We start from the raw sequence: 17,592 nt of genomic DNA, 5'->3' as shown, positions 1-17,592 counted from the left end.
AAAGAAAGAAAGAAAGAAAAGAAAAAGAAAGAAAAAAGCTGCTGAACACTGGGCAACATGTGGCTCACTTTATATAAAAGTCTGCTAGAAAATATAAATTACCAGTATTCTTTGACTACTGCTAACTTGAACATACAAACTTTAAGTATCTCAGCACCCCCCCACCACTCTTTTTTTTTTTTTTTAAATTACCGTGACAAACATAACTAAGCTCTCCCTTCCTGACCTACGTTTGAGAGTCGACATAGATGTACAGATACCATTGTCAAAATCTGAAGGGAAAAGTATAGTTTGGACAGAAAGTAAGAACTTCTGGCAAATGGCATGGGATACTGACACAAAAGGGAGAGGGTACAACACACAATAGAAGCAAAGAGGAGTAGCGGATTAAAGAGACAAGAGGAGGTTGTTATTAGTAGAATACGAACGGGCCACTGCTTTTTAAATGGTACTCTTTTTAGGATAGGTAAACATCCGACTGGGTTGTGTGATGGGTGCACTGATATGGAGACGGTTGAGCATGTACTCCTTAGTTGTAGGAAGTATGCAAGGCACAGGAGGGTGATGTGGGGTGAAATGAGTGGTGGAAGGGAACTTACGTTTGAACAAGTGGTTAATGAGTTAAGTCATGGTGAAGGGAAAGTGGTGGTTTTTCGTTTTTTGAGAAATACTGGTCTCATCAAGAGGATCTAAGGATTCAGGAGTGACGGACGATTAACAGCCAGGAGATGGCAGTAATGCAACAGTTTTGGATGCAAGCTGCCGTTAAACTTGACTGAAGAAGAAGAAGAAGACCTACGTTTGACCGAAGAAGGAAGCAGGCGGGAGCGAATTCTCTTGCAGCCGAGCACTCTTTGAGTCGCAGACCAAGCAGCTGTCAGTGGTCGAGGCAGAGCGTCACGACGAGCAGGAGGCTTTGTGGAAGAAGGACATGCTCAAAATGCAGCTCCATAACGATTTCCCCAGTGTGTCACAGGCTCGGGTGGCCGATACGTGCCAGGACTCAGACGTTAGGATCTAGCGTGCTGCCAGGGAGCCGACGGATAGCGACTTTCCCCTCCTCGGTTGTTTTTATGTGCTGTCTGCTCGGCGCTGTCCATCCGACAGAACTAGTCCAGACATGAGTAACGTTAACGTGATGTTTTGGGACCAGTTGCAGGCTGGCAGCTCCGATGTGGACTGGTGTGAAGGCAATTACCTTATTTACCCCAGCATCGCTGAGTTTTACAACACGGTCGGTTTTGAGGACTCGCGGCTTTTTATTGTTGTTGTTCTCGCTGTTTTACATATTACAGTTTTGTTTACAGTCATAGCCTTTCTGCATTTCCTCTTCTCGCTGTTGTCTCCGTTGCACTGCTTGTTTTGTTTTACTCCCCTTTCCTTTCTTTCTTTTGTAGTTTAATGGCTCTTTTGCTTTACTTCCCAGGTTAACGACTGCTTAGCTGAGCAGTCTGGCTGCTTTTCAGCTTCAGCATCATGATATTTATTGTTAGTAGCCGTTTACAGGTTTTGCATGCCAGTTTCTGAACAGCCACCGAGGCCCGCACACTGATCAACTTTTGACGGGCATTGCTGGCTCTTTGCTGCGGGATCAGTGACAAAGACTTTTCTGTTGTTTATCATTTCAGATCAGCAACATTTTGTTTTTTGTTTTGCCGCCGATATTAATGTGCTTGTTCCGCCAATATGCAAAACATTTCAACAGTGGGATTTACCTCATATGGATACTGCTAGTTGTGGTCGGTAAGTTGGCTGCTGACCTCTCTTAACCCTTCATTTTTTATTTATTTATTTATTTTTCATTTCTCATCTGTACACGTGGTACATAAAGCAAGCGTCAGATAGGAAGGCTTTAAATAAATAAATAAATATAGTAGATGTCATTCAGATCACCATTTGTCAGGCATCTTGGGAAGATTTGCCAGTTTTCTGTTGTTTAGTCTGTCTCTTCCTTTAATCTCAGACTAACTCTGAGATGTTGAGATCTGCGTGGGGACCTGACCATCTGTTGCAGGGCTCCTTGTTTGATTTTTGTCATTTTTGGGCTTTATATGTGGGTTTGTTGATAGAGGTAGTGCACTGCACTTTTTACATACATAAGGAGACTCACTAGAAAACCACATCAGCATAATTCAGTCTAGTACATAAGCGCCACTAACACTGCTATGACTGTAAAAAGAAACGGAGCATTATAGAATTTATAAAGGAGGCCTTTATAACTGGGCTGCTGCGTCAGATTGCATTAGGTTAAGTGTTAAGATGTTAACCCTAACATACTGTTCATATTCACTGTCTTCAGAGCATAAATATAGTATTTGGCATTAATAAATGTATGACTAAACCTTACTTTGTGTATCAGAGAGAAGACAGTGTTTTTTTTGTTTTTTTTTTATTAATTTTTTTGGTTTAGGTTTTACAATGTTTGTTTATGGAGAAAAATATCTAATGTCTCACACTCTCATGTCAAGTTTTACCCACGAAACATAACAGCCATATGCATCTAAATATATTTGAACTGAGTTGATCATCGTTACTGTCATTGTGCACATGCCAAAAGTGATCAAATTTGAAGCTAAAAAAGGCCATTTGAGGTATTTTTACTGGTCAAAGCTGGTTAAATGAATGTGTAAGTAAGGGTTAAGGGACTGAGTAAATAGTCCTTACACAAACCAACTTAAAAAATAGTGTATTCCTGTAGGACTTTATTCACAGTAAAGAAAAATTATTATTTTTTTCTCCTTTATTTTTCCATGAGAGTAAGCAAAGTATCTGAGGGGTTTGGACTGTTAACTAGTACAAACCAGAAGGTTAAAGTATGCCGACTTGGTCTCTAGGCAGTTACGATGGACATTTAATTTGAACTAGTTTCCAGGTTTTAGACCAAAGGAGTGATCTGTATACGTTTGTACTGCAGTGGCACTGTTGGGGCCTCTGTTTAGATTGATTTTGAATTCATTATGTCTCATTCAATATTTAGGCCTTTAATGGTGCTTCTCCATGTAGGCAGTTCAATTGAGAGGCTTTTCCCATCGATGCTGTTTTGCAGATGCTCGGGTTGCCCTGTCAGCAAAGATAACCCGAGAGCGACCCCACCTCTGTTCCAAGGCGGTGACCTTGGTGTCAGGAAAAAAAAAGTAGTTGAACAAGATTTGCATAACTGACTGAGTAGCAGGATCTATGGGTCAGATTTAAAGAACTTGAGCTGGGTGTTTTCCTCTGTGGTCCATGTGTGGTCCAATGTAAAGGGGAATAAACACAGTCTCCTTGCTTTGTTGGAGCCTCTCAGACAGTTGAACATTCTTGGTCCATACCATAAATCCTTATCTGTGTATCTTGGACTGCATCCATTTTCTTTTCTTTGACTCTGAAGGCTTTTTAAAACAAAGCCAGTGCCAGCAGCGGGTCACATGGTTTCATGTCCCTTCCTCTGTTTCAGCAGTTGTGGTGAACTTTGACTCGAATAGAAAAGCAAGCCTATGGTTTCTAGTACAAAAACAACATCCAGCTTCTTTTTATTTCGCCTGTGTGCACATATAGTTTGGCTACTTTGCATCCATATTTTGATCTGGCAGCAGATCAAAAATAAAAACGTGTAAATTAAGGCTTTAAATTAAGAAATTACACCCCTCACTGACCTGAAGGCAACATATTCATATCCTGTCAAGTCACAAAGAAGCTGGATTCTACTTTTAGTTTTAATAGAAAAAAGGACCAGTCTTAAAAAAAAGATCCAGTTTTGCTTTTTTAACCATTTCACTTCTATTCAAATATCTGTTATATCCAACTAACACTCCTTAGTTAGCCATTTTTTCTTTGCCTGACTGATTATGAAGTAGCTGCCTCTTTATGTCTTTTCTTGAATGGCTCATTCTCATGCCTGGGTTGAGAACCATGACAGGTTTTCATGATTAGTAACAACTGAGTGGGAGCAGGATTTGATAAGAAGTCTGCTGAAATGTTGCACCTGATACTAAAAAGTCTGTTCTACCATGATAAACAAGGAGGGGAGAGTGACTGCTGCATCTCTCTGCAGCATTTCAAAGCTTCATTTCTAAATAACTGTTTGCAAATTAAAGGCCAACAAAAGAGGCCTTTACAATCACTGTAACACAATGGCTGCCTTTCGTAATAAAACATTTGGCAAACATTTGCACAATAACTTGAAACCCACATTCATGTTTAGCAGCTTGAAAACAGCTTCCAAAGTTTCCATCGTAGATAACAGCCGGTCCTGTTCGATGTGTGATGATTGTGGCGTTCCAACTGTGCTCTGTTTTTCGATTATCGTTTTGAACTCGTCGTTTTAGAGGGGGAACATTTTAACTCTACGTTTGCTATTCTCAGTTATGTTCTGATTTTATAAAAGAGAGAGGGAGCACCTAACAAAACACAGACTGTCTCATTTATCCTGCCCTTTGAATACAAAACTTAAACATCTATCGGTGTGCTTCTGCGTCTCTTTCTTCTCCCAGGTATTGGATCGACTTATTTTCATGCGACTCTCAGCTTTCTTGGCCAAATGCTGGACGAGCTAGCCATATTATGGGTGCTCATGTGTGCCATAGCCATGTGGTTTCCAAAGAGGTATTTACCCAGGATATTCAGGAGGGATCGGTATGTTGATAACAACTGTTATTATTATTATTATTATTATTATTATTATTGTTGTTATTATTATTGTTATTATTATTATTATTATTATCATTATTATTAGTATTATTATAAAAAAAAAAAAGCTTAAAATATGTTCATGTGTAGATATGTAGTCCAGTGAAAAAGTATTTACCCCTTTCGTAATTGTTTTTTCTTTTACTGCATATTTGGCACAATAAAATGTTTCCCATCATCAAACAAATTTACAGTCTTTTACATCACTGTGGAGGAATTTTGGCCCTCTCTTCTTTGCAGAATTGTTTTAGTTCAGCCACACTGAAAGATTTTGGAGCATGGTTTAAGGTCATGTCAAAGCAACTCAATCAGATTTAAGGTGCAAACTTTGACTAGGCCATTCCAAAACCTTCATTTTGGGGTTGTTTGAGACAACTTGCTGGTGTGTTTTAGATTCTTGTCCTACTGCTTTTGAGATCATTTAGCCTACTTCATTTTGTTAGACAGGTTGTGTTTAAGTGATTTCTTAATTCAGAAGCTCTACCAGTAATCAGGCCCGAGGCCTATCCTTCATGCTCTTAACTCTTAATTATCATTCAAGCAGCTGAGAAGAAAAGTGTTTAGCTCTGACTGGAATTATTCACAGCTGGTGGGATCTGATGGTAGTGGCTATGTTACACATACTTATAATGCAATAATTAAAAATAAACACTAAAGCAGACACAGTGTAGGTTTGTCCTGTGCAAGGCAAGGCAAGCATTTTTTTTCTTCACATGGTCAAATATGTAACATGTGCATTTAGTACATTACTGTATTAGAGCTCACTGTTGTCACATGATATCTCAGCTGCTGTGACACTCCTGTTTAATAATAGGCCTTTCTAAGATAGCTGACACCAGTAAAAGCTGCATCACATGTCTTTACTTCTCCTTGCATTGTCACCAAGCTGTCACGGCTGCTTGCTCTCACTTCAAGCTGCGACTTGTTTTGCCCAGCCTTTTGATTAGAGCTGAGCGTGTTTGTTATGTGCACCTTAAGTGGGTCATAATAATTTCTGTAACACATCTGAGTCATCCAAACATTCCCTCTGTATTTCACAATTGTTTTCATGGTGTATTGCAGCAATATCTGTCTGTTTTGTTCATTAATCCATCTAGGTCAAGATTCAAAGTGGTCATCGGCATCTTATCAGGGATCACCACGGGGCTGGCCTTTGTGAAACCTGTTGTCAACTCACTGTCACTCATGACTCTGGGAATCCCATGTACCGTGCTGCTCATTACTGAGCTGAAAAGGTAAGGCAGAAGCGTAAGACTGTGTGTGTGTTTGTTTAAACAGCATAGATGAGTGTAAGTAGCCGAGTAGGTCTGAGCCAGAAGTGGCACACTGAGTAAACTAAATGGACTATGTATCAAATGTGGACATGCTCTGAGCATCAAAAGAGGGAAGACGATCCTAAAGTAAGTAAAGTAAAAGTTTATTTATATAAATCCGCATTCTTTCTTACAGGAAGTAGGTGTTGACTTTGTTGGGTGATTTATAAAAAGATGTGTAATTGTGCAGAAGTCTGTGAGAAAATGATCTTACTGCTCACGCAATTTATGACCTCAGTAAACATGTTCCTAATGGGTTTATGGTCTTTAACACAGCTTGATGTTTATTTAGCAAATTATGGTGCCTTCCTGAGTGTCACTGATGATAAAGCAGAGTATTTCTGAGGGCCTAGTTATGTGTGCAATGTCACAGGTATATTCTCAGTCAAATCTAACCCTTAATAGTCACGTCCAGTTGAAAAACACTTAAAAACACGCACTCACACACAAAGGATCACTGCCACAACGGACACCATGGTAAGACAGTGTTTTTTGTCACTAAGGGCCACATTTGCTCAGTGGGGATAGTATCACAAAAACAAATCCCTGGAAGTGGAAACCTTTGCTCTCTCTCTTTCCACTTTCAAATCCTGTCTCAATCTCAAAACCTCACGAAATTTACTCACTCTGATTGTCTTCCAGCTTGTTAGGTATTTTATTTTATTTGTATTTTATTCTTATTGTTATTATTCTTTTATTCTTCTCGTAACCAACAGAATTTCCTTAGAGATTATTAAAGTATTCTGATTCTGATAACTCTTCTGTTTGGGTGGCTTCAAGTGCACTAATTCAGCTGCACTTGATAGAATTTCACTATACAGGTGAAATTTCACTATACAGGCTTTCTAAAATATGTGTGTTTAAAGCTGAAAACTGCTCTGCGTTGCGGAAAAAGTAACTCCCTGTGGGATGCACTGTATTCGTCTTGTACTGGGCAGTTATTGTTCCCCTCTGACAGCCTGCTCTGTTAGAATAAAACTGTAACTTTCACTAACAGAAATATGAGTGGCTCGACTCTAAGGCAGCTTTCTGTGGTGATGAAGACTCTTTTTCCATGAAAGTTAATGCAAACCATGTGAAGTCAATGATGTAGTTCTCGTTCACCAACATAATTGAGTCTCACTTAGAAGTGAGAAAGTCCAGCAGTGCTGAAACTTTGGATTGTTTTATATGTTTTGGTTTTATGCGATCACGTTACTTAGCACCCACCTAAATGTTGTCATCTTCTATAGTGACTCACAGGATGGCTGTAGATCAGGGGTATTGACAGAGGTTTGTTTGGCAGAAACGTCTGGCATGCGCCCAACTGGAAATAACATTGGCTGTAAATAAGAAGCGACTGCAGCATCAAAGGATGTAGCATAAATCACAAAGAATGAATTTTTATCAGCCCCAAATAATGTAAACCAACAGTCCTCTATGAAGTCTCCGGCTTTGTTTCATTTATGCCTTTATAGGCAGGGAAATGTGTTCCAGAGTTGATGCATGGGAAGTATGATAACCTGACTTATCAACAATGTGCTTTATCACCTCTTTAAGTCTTGAACTGTTTAAATAACAGAAGTCAAATAGTGAAGTCGGTGCATTGTTAACATGCCACCTTTCACCTTTTTGTACTGTCTGGTATGTCTGTTCCAAACTTATTATGTGGAAGAAAGTTCCTGAAAGCACAACAATCCTTTCAGTCTGTTTTTCTGTGTGTTTGCATCCTTAATGCTTCCTAGCCGTCACAGTAACGTGGACGCATGTTCCGTTGCTTCCGTTTCCCAACCCTTACTCACCACCATCAGTCCCCAAAAGTCATCTATTGTTCAACCTGTTAGTAATTCTTCACATTACTGCCAGTGCCAGTCATCCATTGAAACTGCTTGTTTTTGTTGTTCCAAGTGTGAGAGAGTTCCTGTTGCCCCGACTGATGGACTTTTGCCCTCAGAAAGGACAGAAAACTTAGTTGTTGGTTTCAATCCAAGTCAGCTTTCAGGCCAGCAAGAACAACATGTTCTGTGAGTCAATTGTGAGCATGCAGAGGGTTTCTGAAATAAAAACTATATAAAATTACAAACCTGGAATACTTTAATATTATTATAACTAGCCTGCAGCATTTTTTCAAAGTGGTGTGTAGAAGAAAATTCCATTACGGACACAATGTTTAGTGACTGCAAAGTTACGTATGGGCAATGTACACTGGGCGTGACGCGTGAAACCAACGCAAATGGAGAACGTTGTTAGTGTCATAGTAAGTTTTAAGATCTTATTATGAATTTGATGTATGTGAAACAGCTCATGGAACATATCACAGATAATAAGGTTAAATAGTAACATGATTGGGGAAGGAAATAAAAGCATCCTGTTTCTGTTAAAAGATGGATGTAGGCACAGTGAAGTCACCCACTGGTGTTTTGACTCCACATATTGAAGCTTCAGTGTTATTTATGGCCACTGTATTAGGTATATGTTTCTAATAACCGTTTTCTTTCCAGTGGAGACTCAGCCGTGTACTAGAGAGGTTTAATTTTTATTTATTTAACCTTTAGTCCCATTGAGACTGAATGTCTCATTTACAAGAAAGACCCATTTTATTTGTGGCAAAGATTCAACAAAGTTCAACCAAGAAATTTTGGTCCATATTTAGGGGAAAAAAATAGCTGTTCATCAGCTTTGAAACGATCCACAGGAATGGGAGTTGCTGAAACGTGAGTGATAAATTTAATTATTGTCCAGCTTTGTGTCACGTATGCCACAGACCTCTGTTTTGTACAGTCGAGTGCAAGGAGAGTCACATATCTTTGCCTCCCACAATTTATACTCCTCAGATCCCCCAGCACTTTCTCTCAAAGCAGAAGCACTAATCTAATGTCATGTATCTTATCTCACATCCTTCTATAATCTCCTGGCTGATGGGCGCAGTTTTCCAGATATCCGGCTATGTGGGGAAGTTTTTGTCAACATATATTTGCTGGCAGGAAAGGGGAGTTGGCTCGATAAGAGTAACTTATGTAAAATATTTCAGGCCAACTGACTTGATGTATAATGTTTACAACAGAAGTGAGCATAGTTCTGTCCATATGATGAAGTTAGCAGTTCAATATTTACTCTTTTTTTTCTTCTTTTTTTTTTTATCAAAAAAGTGTTTATTGGGAATTTCTTTGAGATGATACTCACAGCGGCTCCTTGCTGTTGCATTATTGCTCCACGTTTATGATTAAAATGTCACATTTTTTTTACCTGTTTACTGAAACATATTCCAAGTACAGTTATATAATTGACATAGACATAATGTGTCGACTCACAGCTTTCATTTGAGTGTATCCACATTCAGATTGGATGAAGGGTTTAGGAGTTTCTCCTCCTCAACATGAACCGCCTTTTTTTTTTTAAAGGGGCCAGAAGTAATTGGACAATTGATTCAATTTCATCGACAGGTGTGGGCAGTTCCTGGAGTTGATTTGAGGTGTAGTTCTTTCATTTAGAAGATTTTGCTGTGACCAGACAGTAGACATTGGAGAGCTCCTTGGCTTTTGTGTTCAAAGGAGCTCTCCATGCAGATGAAACAAGCCATCCTTAAGCTGGAAAAACAGGAAAAAAAAAACATCCCAAAAATTACTACAATAGTAGAACATTGGTGAATGATCACAGAGTCATTTCCATGGTGAAGAGAAACCCCTTCACCACAGCCAACCAGGTGAACAACACCCTTCAGGAGATTAGCCTTTTGATATCCAAGTATAGCATACAGAGAAGACTATGTGACTGTGCCACTCATCACCCCCAGAAAGGCCAGATTGGACTTTGCTAAAAATCATCTAAAAAGCCAGCAGAGTTCTGGAAAAACATTCTTCGGACAGATGAAACCAAGATGAGAATAGAGTGGTGAGAATGATGGCAAGAAAAAAGTGTGGACAAGGCGTGGAACAGCTCATGATCCAAAGCATACATCATCATCTGTAAAACACAGCGGAGGCAGTGTGATGGCATTGGTGTGCATGGCTGCCAGCCGCACTGGGACACTAGTGTTTATTGACAATGTGACACAAGACAGAAGCAGGCAATTGACACGCATCCAGCTAAATGCAGTTAAACTGGTTGGTTGGTGTTTCATAATACAGAAACACCGACCAATGACTCAAAACATATAGCCAAACCAACCCAGAAGGTTATTCAAGCAAAGAAGTGGAATATTTTTGAAGAGCCAAGTCAGTCACCTGATCTTAACCCAGTTGAGCATGCATTTCACTTGTTGAAGACTAAACTTCGGACAGAAAGGCCCACAAACAAACAGATACTGAAAGTCGCTGCAGTAAAGGCCTGCCAGAGCATTATAAAGGAGGGAACTCAGCATCTGCCAATGTTTGAAGACTTCAGGCTGTCATTGCCAGCAAAGGGTTTTCAACCAAGTATTAGAAATAAACATTTTAATTTCAGTTATTTGTCAAGGGATTGTGTTAAGAATGTATGTTGTTTGAAAGCGCTTTCCCCATCATTCAGTACAGTTCTTCTTGTGTTTTTGTTTGTTTTTTTTTATCTTGCCAGACAGCAAGCAAGTTTTTTTTTTTTTTTTTTTTTAAATGACGCTATCCACAGAGGTTGTTGTTGGTTTGTTTTTGTTGGTTTTTGTTGTTTTTTTGCACTGCATGTCATAATCTCTAATCTGCCAAGTCTGAAGGGCACGCCTGTCTGTTTTTTCAGAGGCTTGTTGTTCAGCTAAAGCACTATGAACAGCATAATGTCTATAAGGACGTCACAGTGGCTCTAATAGCAGTGTTGTGTCTCCCCCTGTACTTCCTGATTACTAGCCCATCTGTGCTTCTTCTAAGTTTTAGTCGGTTACTGATCTTCCTGTAGCTAACTGAATCGTGCAGACATACAGATAGAAACTCCCGTTCTAAGGTCATTTTATGAACACATTCATGCAACTAAGGAGAAATAATCATTTTTCCCCAGTTTTGATTCAATGAATTGGAAGGATTTTTTTCTATCTTTGCCAGCAGTGCTCACATCTGTTTTTAAAGTTTGTTTCATTGACTTTCTGTTTTGAGGTCTGTTCATTTTTAATGCATAAGCCCCATATTAAACTTTCTTTTCTTGCTTTCACATATCTTGTCTTCACAGCTTCCCAGTTATTGATTAGTTTATATATTTTTTTTAACACTTTGACACTTAAATTGTAATATAAAGAGATTTTGCTACTCTTGTTCTATTCTATGATTAATTGGAACAATCAGTATTTTACAGTATTGATGACAATTTAATGACCCACTTCCCAGTGGGAAGATGCATCACTGGCCATCTATTTTTGTACTTCCTGTTGCGGTTTCATAGCTGTGACACCCTTTTTTCCTGCTTCTCTCTGGGCAAGTTATGTAATAGAGGCAGTTTACCAGTTCAGTTCACCAGCACACTTACTTTAAAATATGAAATCTTTAATTCTGGTGTGATGGGTAAATTTTGCAATTTCTGCAGCTGTTATTATTTTTAAATAAAAGATGTAGAAAATAAAGATGCAGCACCATTTCTCACTGCTTCCAGAGAGTCATCCACTTCCGAACATATAGTATGCAGATAAATGTACGGGTCCACTGATATGTTACATCTACAGGAATTGCTCGGCCATGAAGCTCCCAGCATGCAGTTTTTGTGCTGATGTTAATGCCAGAGAAAGTTTGGAGCTCTGCAGTTAATGAGTCAGCAGAGCATTTGCGACTTTTTACACTCTGTCCCCTAGCACTCGTCGGCGTGCTCAGTGACTGAGTTGATTTAATCCACCGGTGGCATCCTATTACAGTTTCATGCTGAAATTCTGTGAGCTCTTTATAATAAACCATTCTTTCACCAATGTTTACAAAGTGCAAAGGCAGATTGAATGGCCAGGTGCTTGATTTTATGCACCTATGACAGTGGGACTGAATGAAATGCCTGAATTCAAAGGTTACGATGTGTGGTCTAATACTTTTGTCCATATAATGCAATGCTGGCAAGCTTAGTATTCCTTACTGGCCAAATTCCACATTTCCACAGTCTTATGATTATAGTGCGAATTATATTAAATTAATTAAATAGGAAAAGTGTCTTTTTGTTTAAATAAAAATAAGTCTGAGTGTTCTTCACATGGTTTTGGTTGGGCTCTGAAGGTCAGTGACAAATGGTGTCAGAGCTTTCGGAGATTTTTCGCCTGAATGACTCCCACATTCCCAGAGACCAGACCGCCTTTATCAGTCAGTGTGATCGCAACTGACTGCTAATTAATCTAATCTCTGCTTTCACTGTCAGTGTAAACTCATTCACCTCTGCTTAAAAAGATTCCTGAGCCTCTGCGTGACAGTGATGTTTGCCGTTCAGCTCAATCAGGTTATGTTGTTGAGCTGGAAAGGTTCTGTGTCATCCAGGGATTCGTGTCACCTTGAAACAATGGTGACTCAAAGCCAGAGGCTTCTTAAATGGTTTGACTTCATCAAATGCACTGACTTAAGGGCAGGTGACAAACTGCCAGTCCTGTATCGTCAGCACCGTTTAGTCACAGTCAGGCTTCTGTGTCCCCGTCTCTGTCTCTGCACTCAGTGTTTGGCCTGGCTCTGACTGGTGTGCCTAAGGAGGGCAAGACTAAGAATAGTTTGGCAGTGGCACTCTGGATTAGCACATCTCTCTAGGTCAGAGGTGTATCCATGAGGATATTTGTGCAGATAAATCTAGCTGGAGAAATCATCGTTGCCATTAAAATTGCTGAAAATCCTCCTACTTTTAGAGCACCAAAATTGGGCAAAAATGCCAGTAAGTCCTGGAAGCAACCGCGTATGATGATGAGGAGGCTCAGAGGCTTAAGATGCTTTCGGCAAGAAATAAGATTTTCAGAAATATTTTTTTCATAAAAAGAAATGTAAACCTGAAAGTGAGGATCAATATTTTAATGTTAGTTTGCTAAAACTGAGAAAATTTCCACTATGATGAGTATTTTTTATAGTGGATTAAATGATTATGTAAGTGAATGTCATTGGGAGAGTTGGCAGCTGACGAGCTAGATATTAGATAATGGAGTTATTTTAAGACAAAAATGCGAACGTGTGCCTCAAAATAAATGTTGTCAAATAAATGTTAATGTTTGTCTGTGTCGTCTGGATGTGAAAGAGGAAGAGGAATAAATGATGCATAGGTATGCTGCCCACAAGTGGCCTAAGTGGGTTTAGCAGCAATATACTTTACATATATGATTAATTTCATTTATTTTTAAAAATTTCAGATTGTTTCAAGAAAATCAGTTTAATCTGTAATTCTAGGAAATCTATTGCTATTTTAACAAATTGAACTGTTTCTATTTATATGCTGAATAAATCATCAAGATGGGTGCATTTGTATTTTCACAGCTCACATTGTTCTTCACTGTGTCATCGCAGGTGTGAAAACCCACGTGTGTTCAAGCTGGGCCTGATCTCAGGGATCTGGTGGGCGCTGGCTCTGCTTTGCTGGATCAGTGACAGGATATTCTGCGAAGTGTGGTCATCTGTCAACTTTCCCTACCTACACTGTGCTTGGTAAGCTCAAAGTCGACTCTGAAAACTCAGTGCTGTATAAGGTGTCAATGGTGTCATTTATTCACAATGTGTATTTTATCCTGTGAGACTAAAAGGCAAAATAATTTTATTTACACTGTTACAGTTACAGTTGCACTGTATACTTTTTTTTCTTAAAACAAATGAATAAATTAGCAGTGTTGTTTCAAAATGTCAACCAGTTTTCATTTCAGGTGATTTATGTGTTTTATATGAGGAGGAAGGAGGGTGGGGGCAACTAGGCAGTAGCTTCAATAGACTGAAGGTAAATTAAACAGAAAAGAGGGATTTGAGAAATTAAGTCATGTGAATTAGAAATTTGTAGAACCACCTTTCAGCATTAACTTGAATAACTTGTTTTCCATATGACTGTATCAGCCTCTCACATCATTGTGGGGAAAATTTGGCCTTGCGTTCTTTACAGTGTTGCTTTATTTAATTGAGGTTTGTGGGTATGGTCCTGCCACAGCATGCTGTCATAGTCTTTTTTGAGATAAGGGGCTTTCTGCTTCACAGAGTGAATGGGTTAAATGCAGAGAGGAATTATTATTGTTATTATTATCATTATTATTATTATAATGTCTTAAACTTTAACATGTGACATGCTAAATGTGGTTCTGAGATGTAGCTGTTGGGGTTTGGTTTTTTTGTTTGTTTTTTTGCAATTTCTCTGCATGGTCTCAGGTGAATTGGCTGTCATTGTGAGAACCAATACCTGAATGTTTTAGACCAGCAAACTTTCAAAACTTCTGGTTTCATAGAAGTGTTCACACTGGTAATTAGTTAATCAAGTGCAATTGTTTAGCAGAACCTGACTGTTACTTACCCTCTTAATTCCTATGAAAGTCTGCTTATTTTGATTTTTTATTCTTCAAACTGCATAGAGTCCTGTGAAAACTTTCTTTTCTCACATGACTGTAGAAGTAGTTGGACAAATCCCAAAAAGTTGATTCTGTTCATCTGGATATAGTGTTTTCAGTGGGAGAAACCCCACTGTCACTCATCCAAGTGACTTCTTCAGTCTCAGCTGACTGCAGGTTTCCCCAGATTTGTTTTAGGGAAAACAAGACACTGTTAAACTTTTACAGCTGTGCCTGTAAATCATTTCACAGCTTAGGCTTATTCATGATCATTTTGCTCTTACAGGCACATCCTCATCTGTCTGGCTTCCTATTTGGGTTGCGTTTGCTTCGCCTACTTTGATGTTGCTACCGAGGCACCGGAGCGAGGTCCCGTCATCATGTTCTGGCCCAGTGAGAAATGGGCCTTCATTGGTGTGCCATATGTTTCCCTACTCTGCGTCCATAAGTCTACTATAAAGGTGACTTAAAGCAACGCTGATGCTTTCACACCGAGACACACCATCTGTGATTCATCTCGCATCAACGTGTGCTCTTGCGACTTGAGGATGTACATGATGCACGTTTTGGCTGACCGAAAGGATTTTGCATTTGGCACATGTTTATGCAACTCGGTCAAAGAACAACAGGTTGTTTTACACGACACACAACTACTCTTTAATATCAAAGCCAAGAAACCTTTACAGTGTTACAAACCTATCTCAGGCTTTGCATAAGAGGTTATTAAAATCTCTTAAGAGTGTAAGTATTAGTATTTTGCATTTGATACTTTAAAGAGAAGATTTTCTACAGTTTCTGGTAACTGAGAAAACCTCACTGTAAAGACTTATGTTGCCTTTACAAGAGTAAAAAAATAACACCTCATGAGTGCACTCATGAAACCATGTTTAGAAACAATAAAGCACTGGATTTATTAACTGTGATTAATGCCTCGTGCATTAAAGCATCACGTTCCTAATACACTCAGCAAATCAACAGCAAGCTTTATTGGTTCATAAAATGTTACTAAAGCGTTACACGAAGGTCATTTATGCAAAGCCTCGTGCTGTACGCCTGCCCGCCCGTGCTGACAGGCTTTTTGATGAAAAACGTCAGAAACACATGGGAAATTTCTGCTACAGATCTGTTCAGTTTTACTTTAAGCATGCTACTGTAATTTTTCTTTTTTTAGAATACTAAATGAGGAAAGTGTTTAATATATATCTGTATATATTTCTTTATTTAATAGGCAATAATACTCTCAAGAAAATAATACCATTCATATATTAGTGAATGACCAGGTACCTTTTTAATATTGGCACCCAATGTAGAAACCCAAAAATCTGAATGTGACGTGCGCGTAGCATTTTAAAATATAATATCTGCATTTATTTAATCAAACAATTAGCTTGCTTATGTTTAGCCTCTAATTACGAAGGTTTTTACTTTCAACCCAGACTTCTCAACTGCCCTTCAGGGATATTATTATTTCAAACTTTGTTTGGCCTTAAACACTATGTAATGGATTCCAAAGGAGAATGAAGTTGATTGTGCTTTGCAGTTTTAGAAAACGTTTGGAAAGAAGATGCAAACCATCTGGTATCTGCTAGCAGTTGTAGTCTTTGGAGGTATGATTTTTTTAATTCCTCCGACCAAAAGCTAAAACTTTAATTTACTTTTTATTTAGCAAAAAAGGAAAAAAAAATATGCATGTAGGATACAAAAGGGATGTCTTTTGAATGCTGCAGACCAAATCCCTGAAAGACAAAGCTCTCCAAAGCATTTTTTTCTGTTTTACTTTGTTGGACATGTTCCTGAAATCTGCCTCTAGCCTTTTAACTAATATCATTTTACTCCTGTCCTCCCGCAGAGGACTCTGGGAAGTCAAACAGCCAAAATAACTTGTGGACTCATGATAGGTCAAATGAATCATGTTTTACATGATATTCCCAAGCAATAGTTTTGTAACAACATGATGTATTTTCTTATTATAAACCATTTCTATTTTTCTACGTGAAGTGCAGCCAAAGCTGAAGGTGAATAATTTTCATATTGCATTATTACTAACTTTGTTGATAAACATTTTTAATGTATCTTCATGAGAAGCCTTTTGGGATAACTGACAATGGAAAATGTGAACAATGCAATGAGTACATAAAACTGTGCTGCAAATTATACAGGGAACCAATGATGGTGGGTTTGTTGAGTGATGATACTTGCGAAGTAAGTCAGTGAATTAGTATCAGATCAAGGAATTTCAAAGCAGCAGCCTCTTTCTGTCTGCACCATGAAGGTTGTCTTGGCTATGACTTAATGTGTTTTTATTAACCTACATGTATATAGATCTCAGCATTTCTCTGCCTGCTTTGACAGTGCAAATGAACTGCACAGAAATATTTATTTTCATTAATGATCCTTTTTTTGTAAATGAATATGTGTAATAGATTAGATAATTAATATATTATTTTAAGCAATAAAACTCAATAAATCCCCCAAATGACTGTTTGTGTCTATTCCGTGTTTATCTTGGAATGAATACTTTATCAGAAGTGCTTGTTTCACTCTACACTTTTGCCACTCTTGTAGGTTTTCAGCAGGCTGACTCACAGTGACGCAAAACACAATTATAGTCACTAGGGGGCGAAATTTTCCCACATCTAATTGAATAAATCTACAGAACTGTCACTTTTCAATGCAAGTGAATAAAAAAAATTAAAATTGTTATTGAATTAATCAAATATTTCTTCAATTTCATACCAAAAGTAGTACATGTGAACAGATTTTCTTTTTTAAATGACAAATCCAATAATATGCATGGCAATATAAAGTCATGTGAACGACTAAGTGCATTCTTACTTGTTCAACAACATTAGCCAGTTGCTGCTAATCAAATGCACTTGATTAAATGAATTAACAATTGCGAGCGCCTCTATAAAAGCTCATTTAGCATGTTAAATTATAGTAAAAAGGGGGTGGAGGGGTCTGGCATTGTTTGAAAGGGTTGCCTCTTCTCTATAATATGGTAGAATGGTTTAGGTTTGCAAATTCAAGAATGCCGATTCTGTTCATCTGGATGTCCCTTTCTCTGTGAAAGAAACATTTTGTCACTAATCCAGGTGACTTCTTCAAGTCTTCTTCAAACTGAAGAATTCACTTGGATGAGTGATGAGACATTTCTCCAGCTGAAAACAAAATGTTCAGATGAACAGCTTTCTGGGATTTCCTTACCTG

General features: G+C 38.4%; 1 protein-coding gene across 1 annotated transcript; it reads left to right on the top strand.

Annotated features, from left to right (window-relative positions):
- The first annotated feature begins 823 nt into the window (after nt 1–823).
- acer2 (alkaline ceramidase 2) lies at nt 824–16,858 on the top strand. The gene is made up of 6 exons (XM_031757912.2): nt 824–1,234; nt 1,629–1,743; nt 4,473–4,614; nt 5,766–5,903; nt 13,367–13,504; nt 14,669–16,858. The coding sequence occupies exons 1-6, from the start codon at nt 1,121–1,123 to the stop codon at nt 14,850–14,852; spliced, it is 831 nt and encodes a 276-aa protein (XP_031613772.1). The 5' UTR covers nt 824–1,120; the 3' UTR covers nt 14,853–16,858.
- The last annotated feature ends 734 nt before the right edge of the window (nt 16,859–17,592 follow it).

The sequence above is a fragment of the Oreochromis aureus genome, linkage group 6 (genome assembly GCF_013358895.1).
Source record: "Oreochromis aureus strain Israel breed Guangdong linkage group 6, ZZ_aureus, whole genome shotgun sequence".
NCBI lineage: Eukaryota > Metazoa > Chordata > Actinopteri > Cichliformes > Cichlidae > Oreochromis > Oreochromis aureus.
Note: the sequence above shows the minus strand (reverse complement) of the source record. Positions and strands in the feature narration are given on the sequence as shown.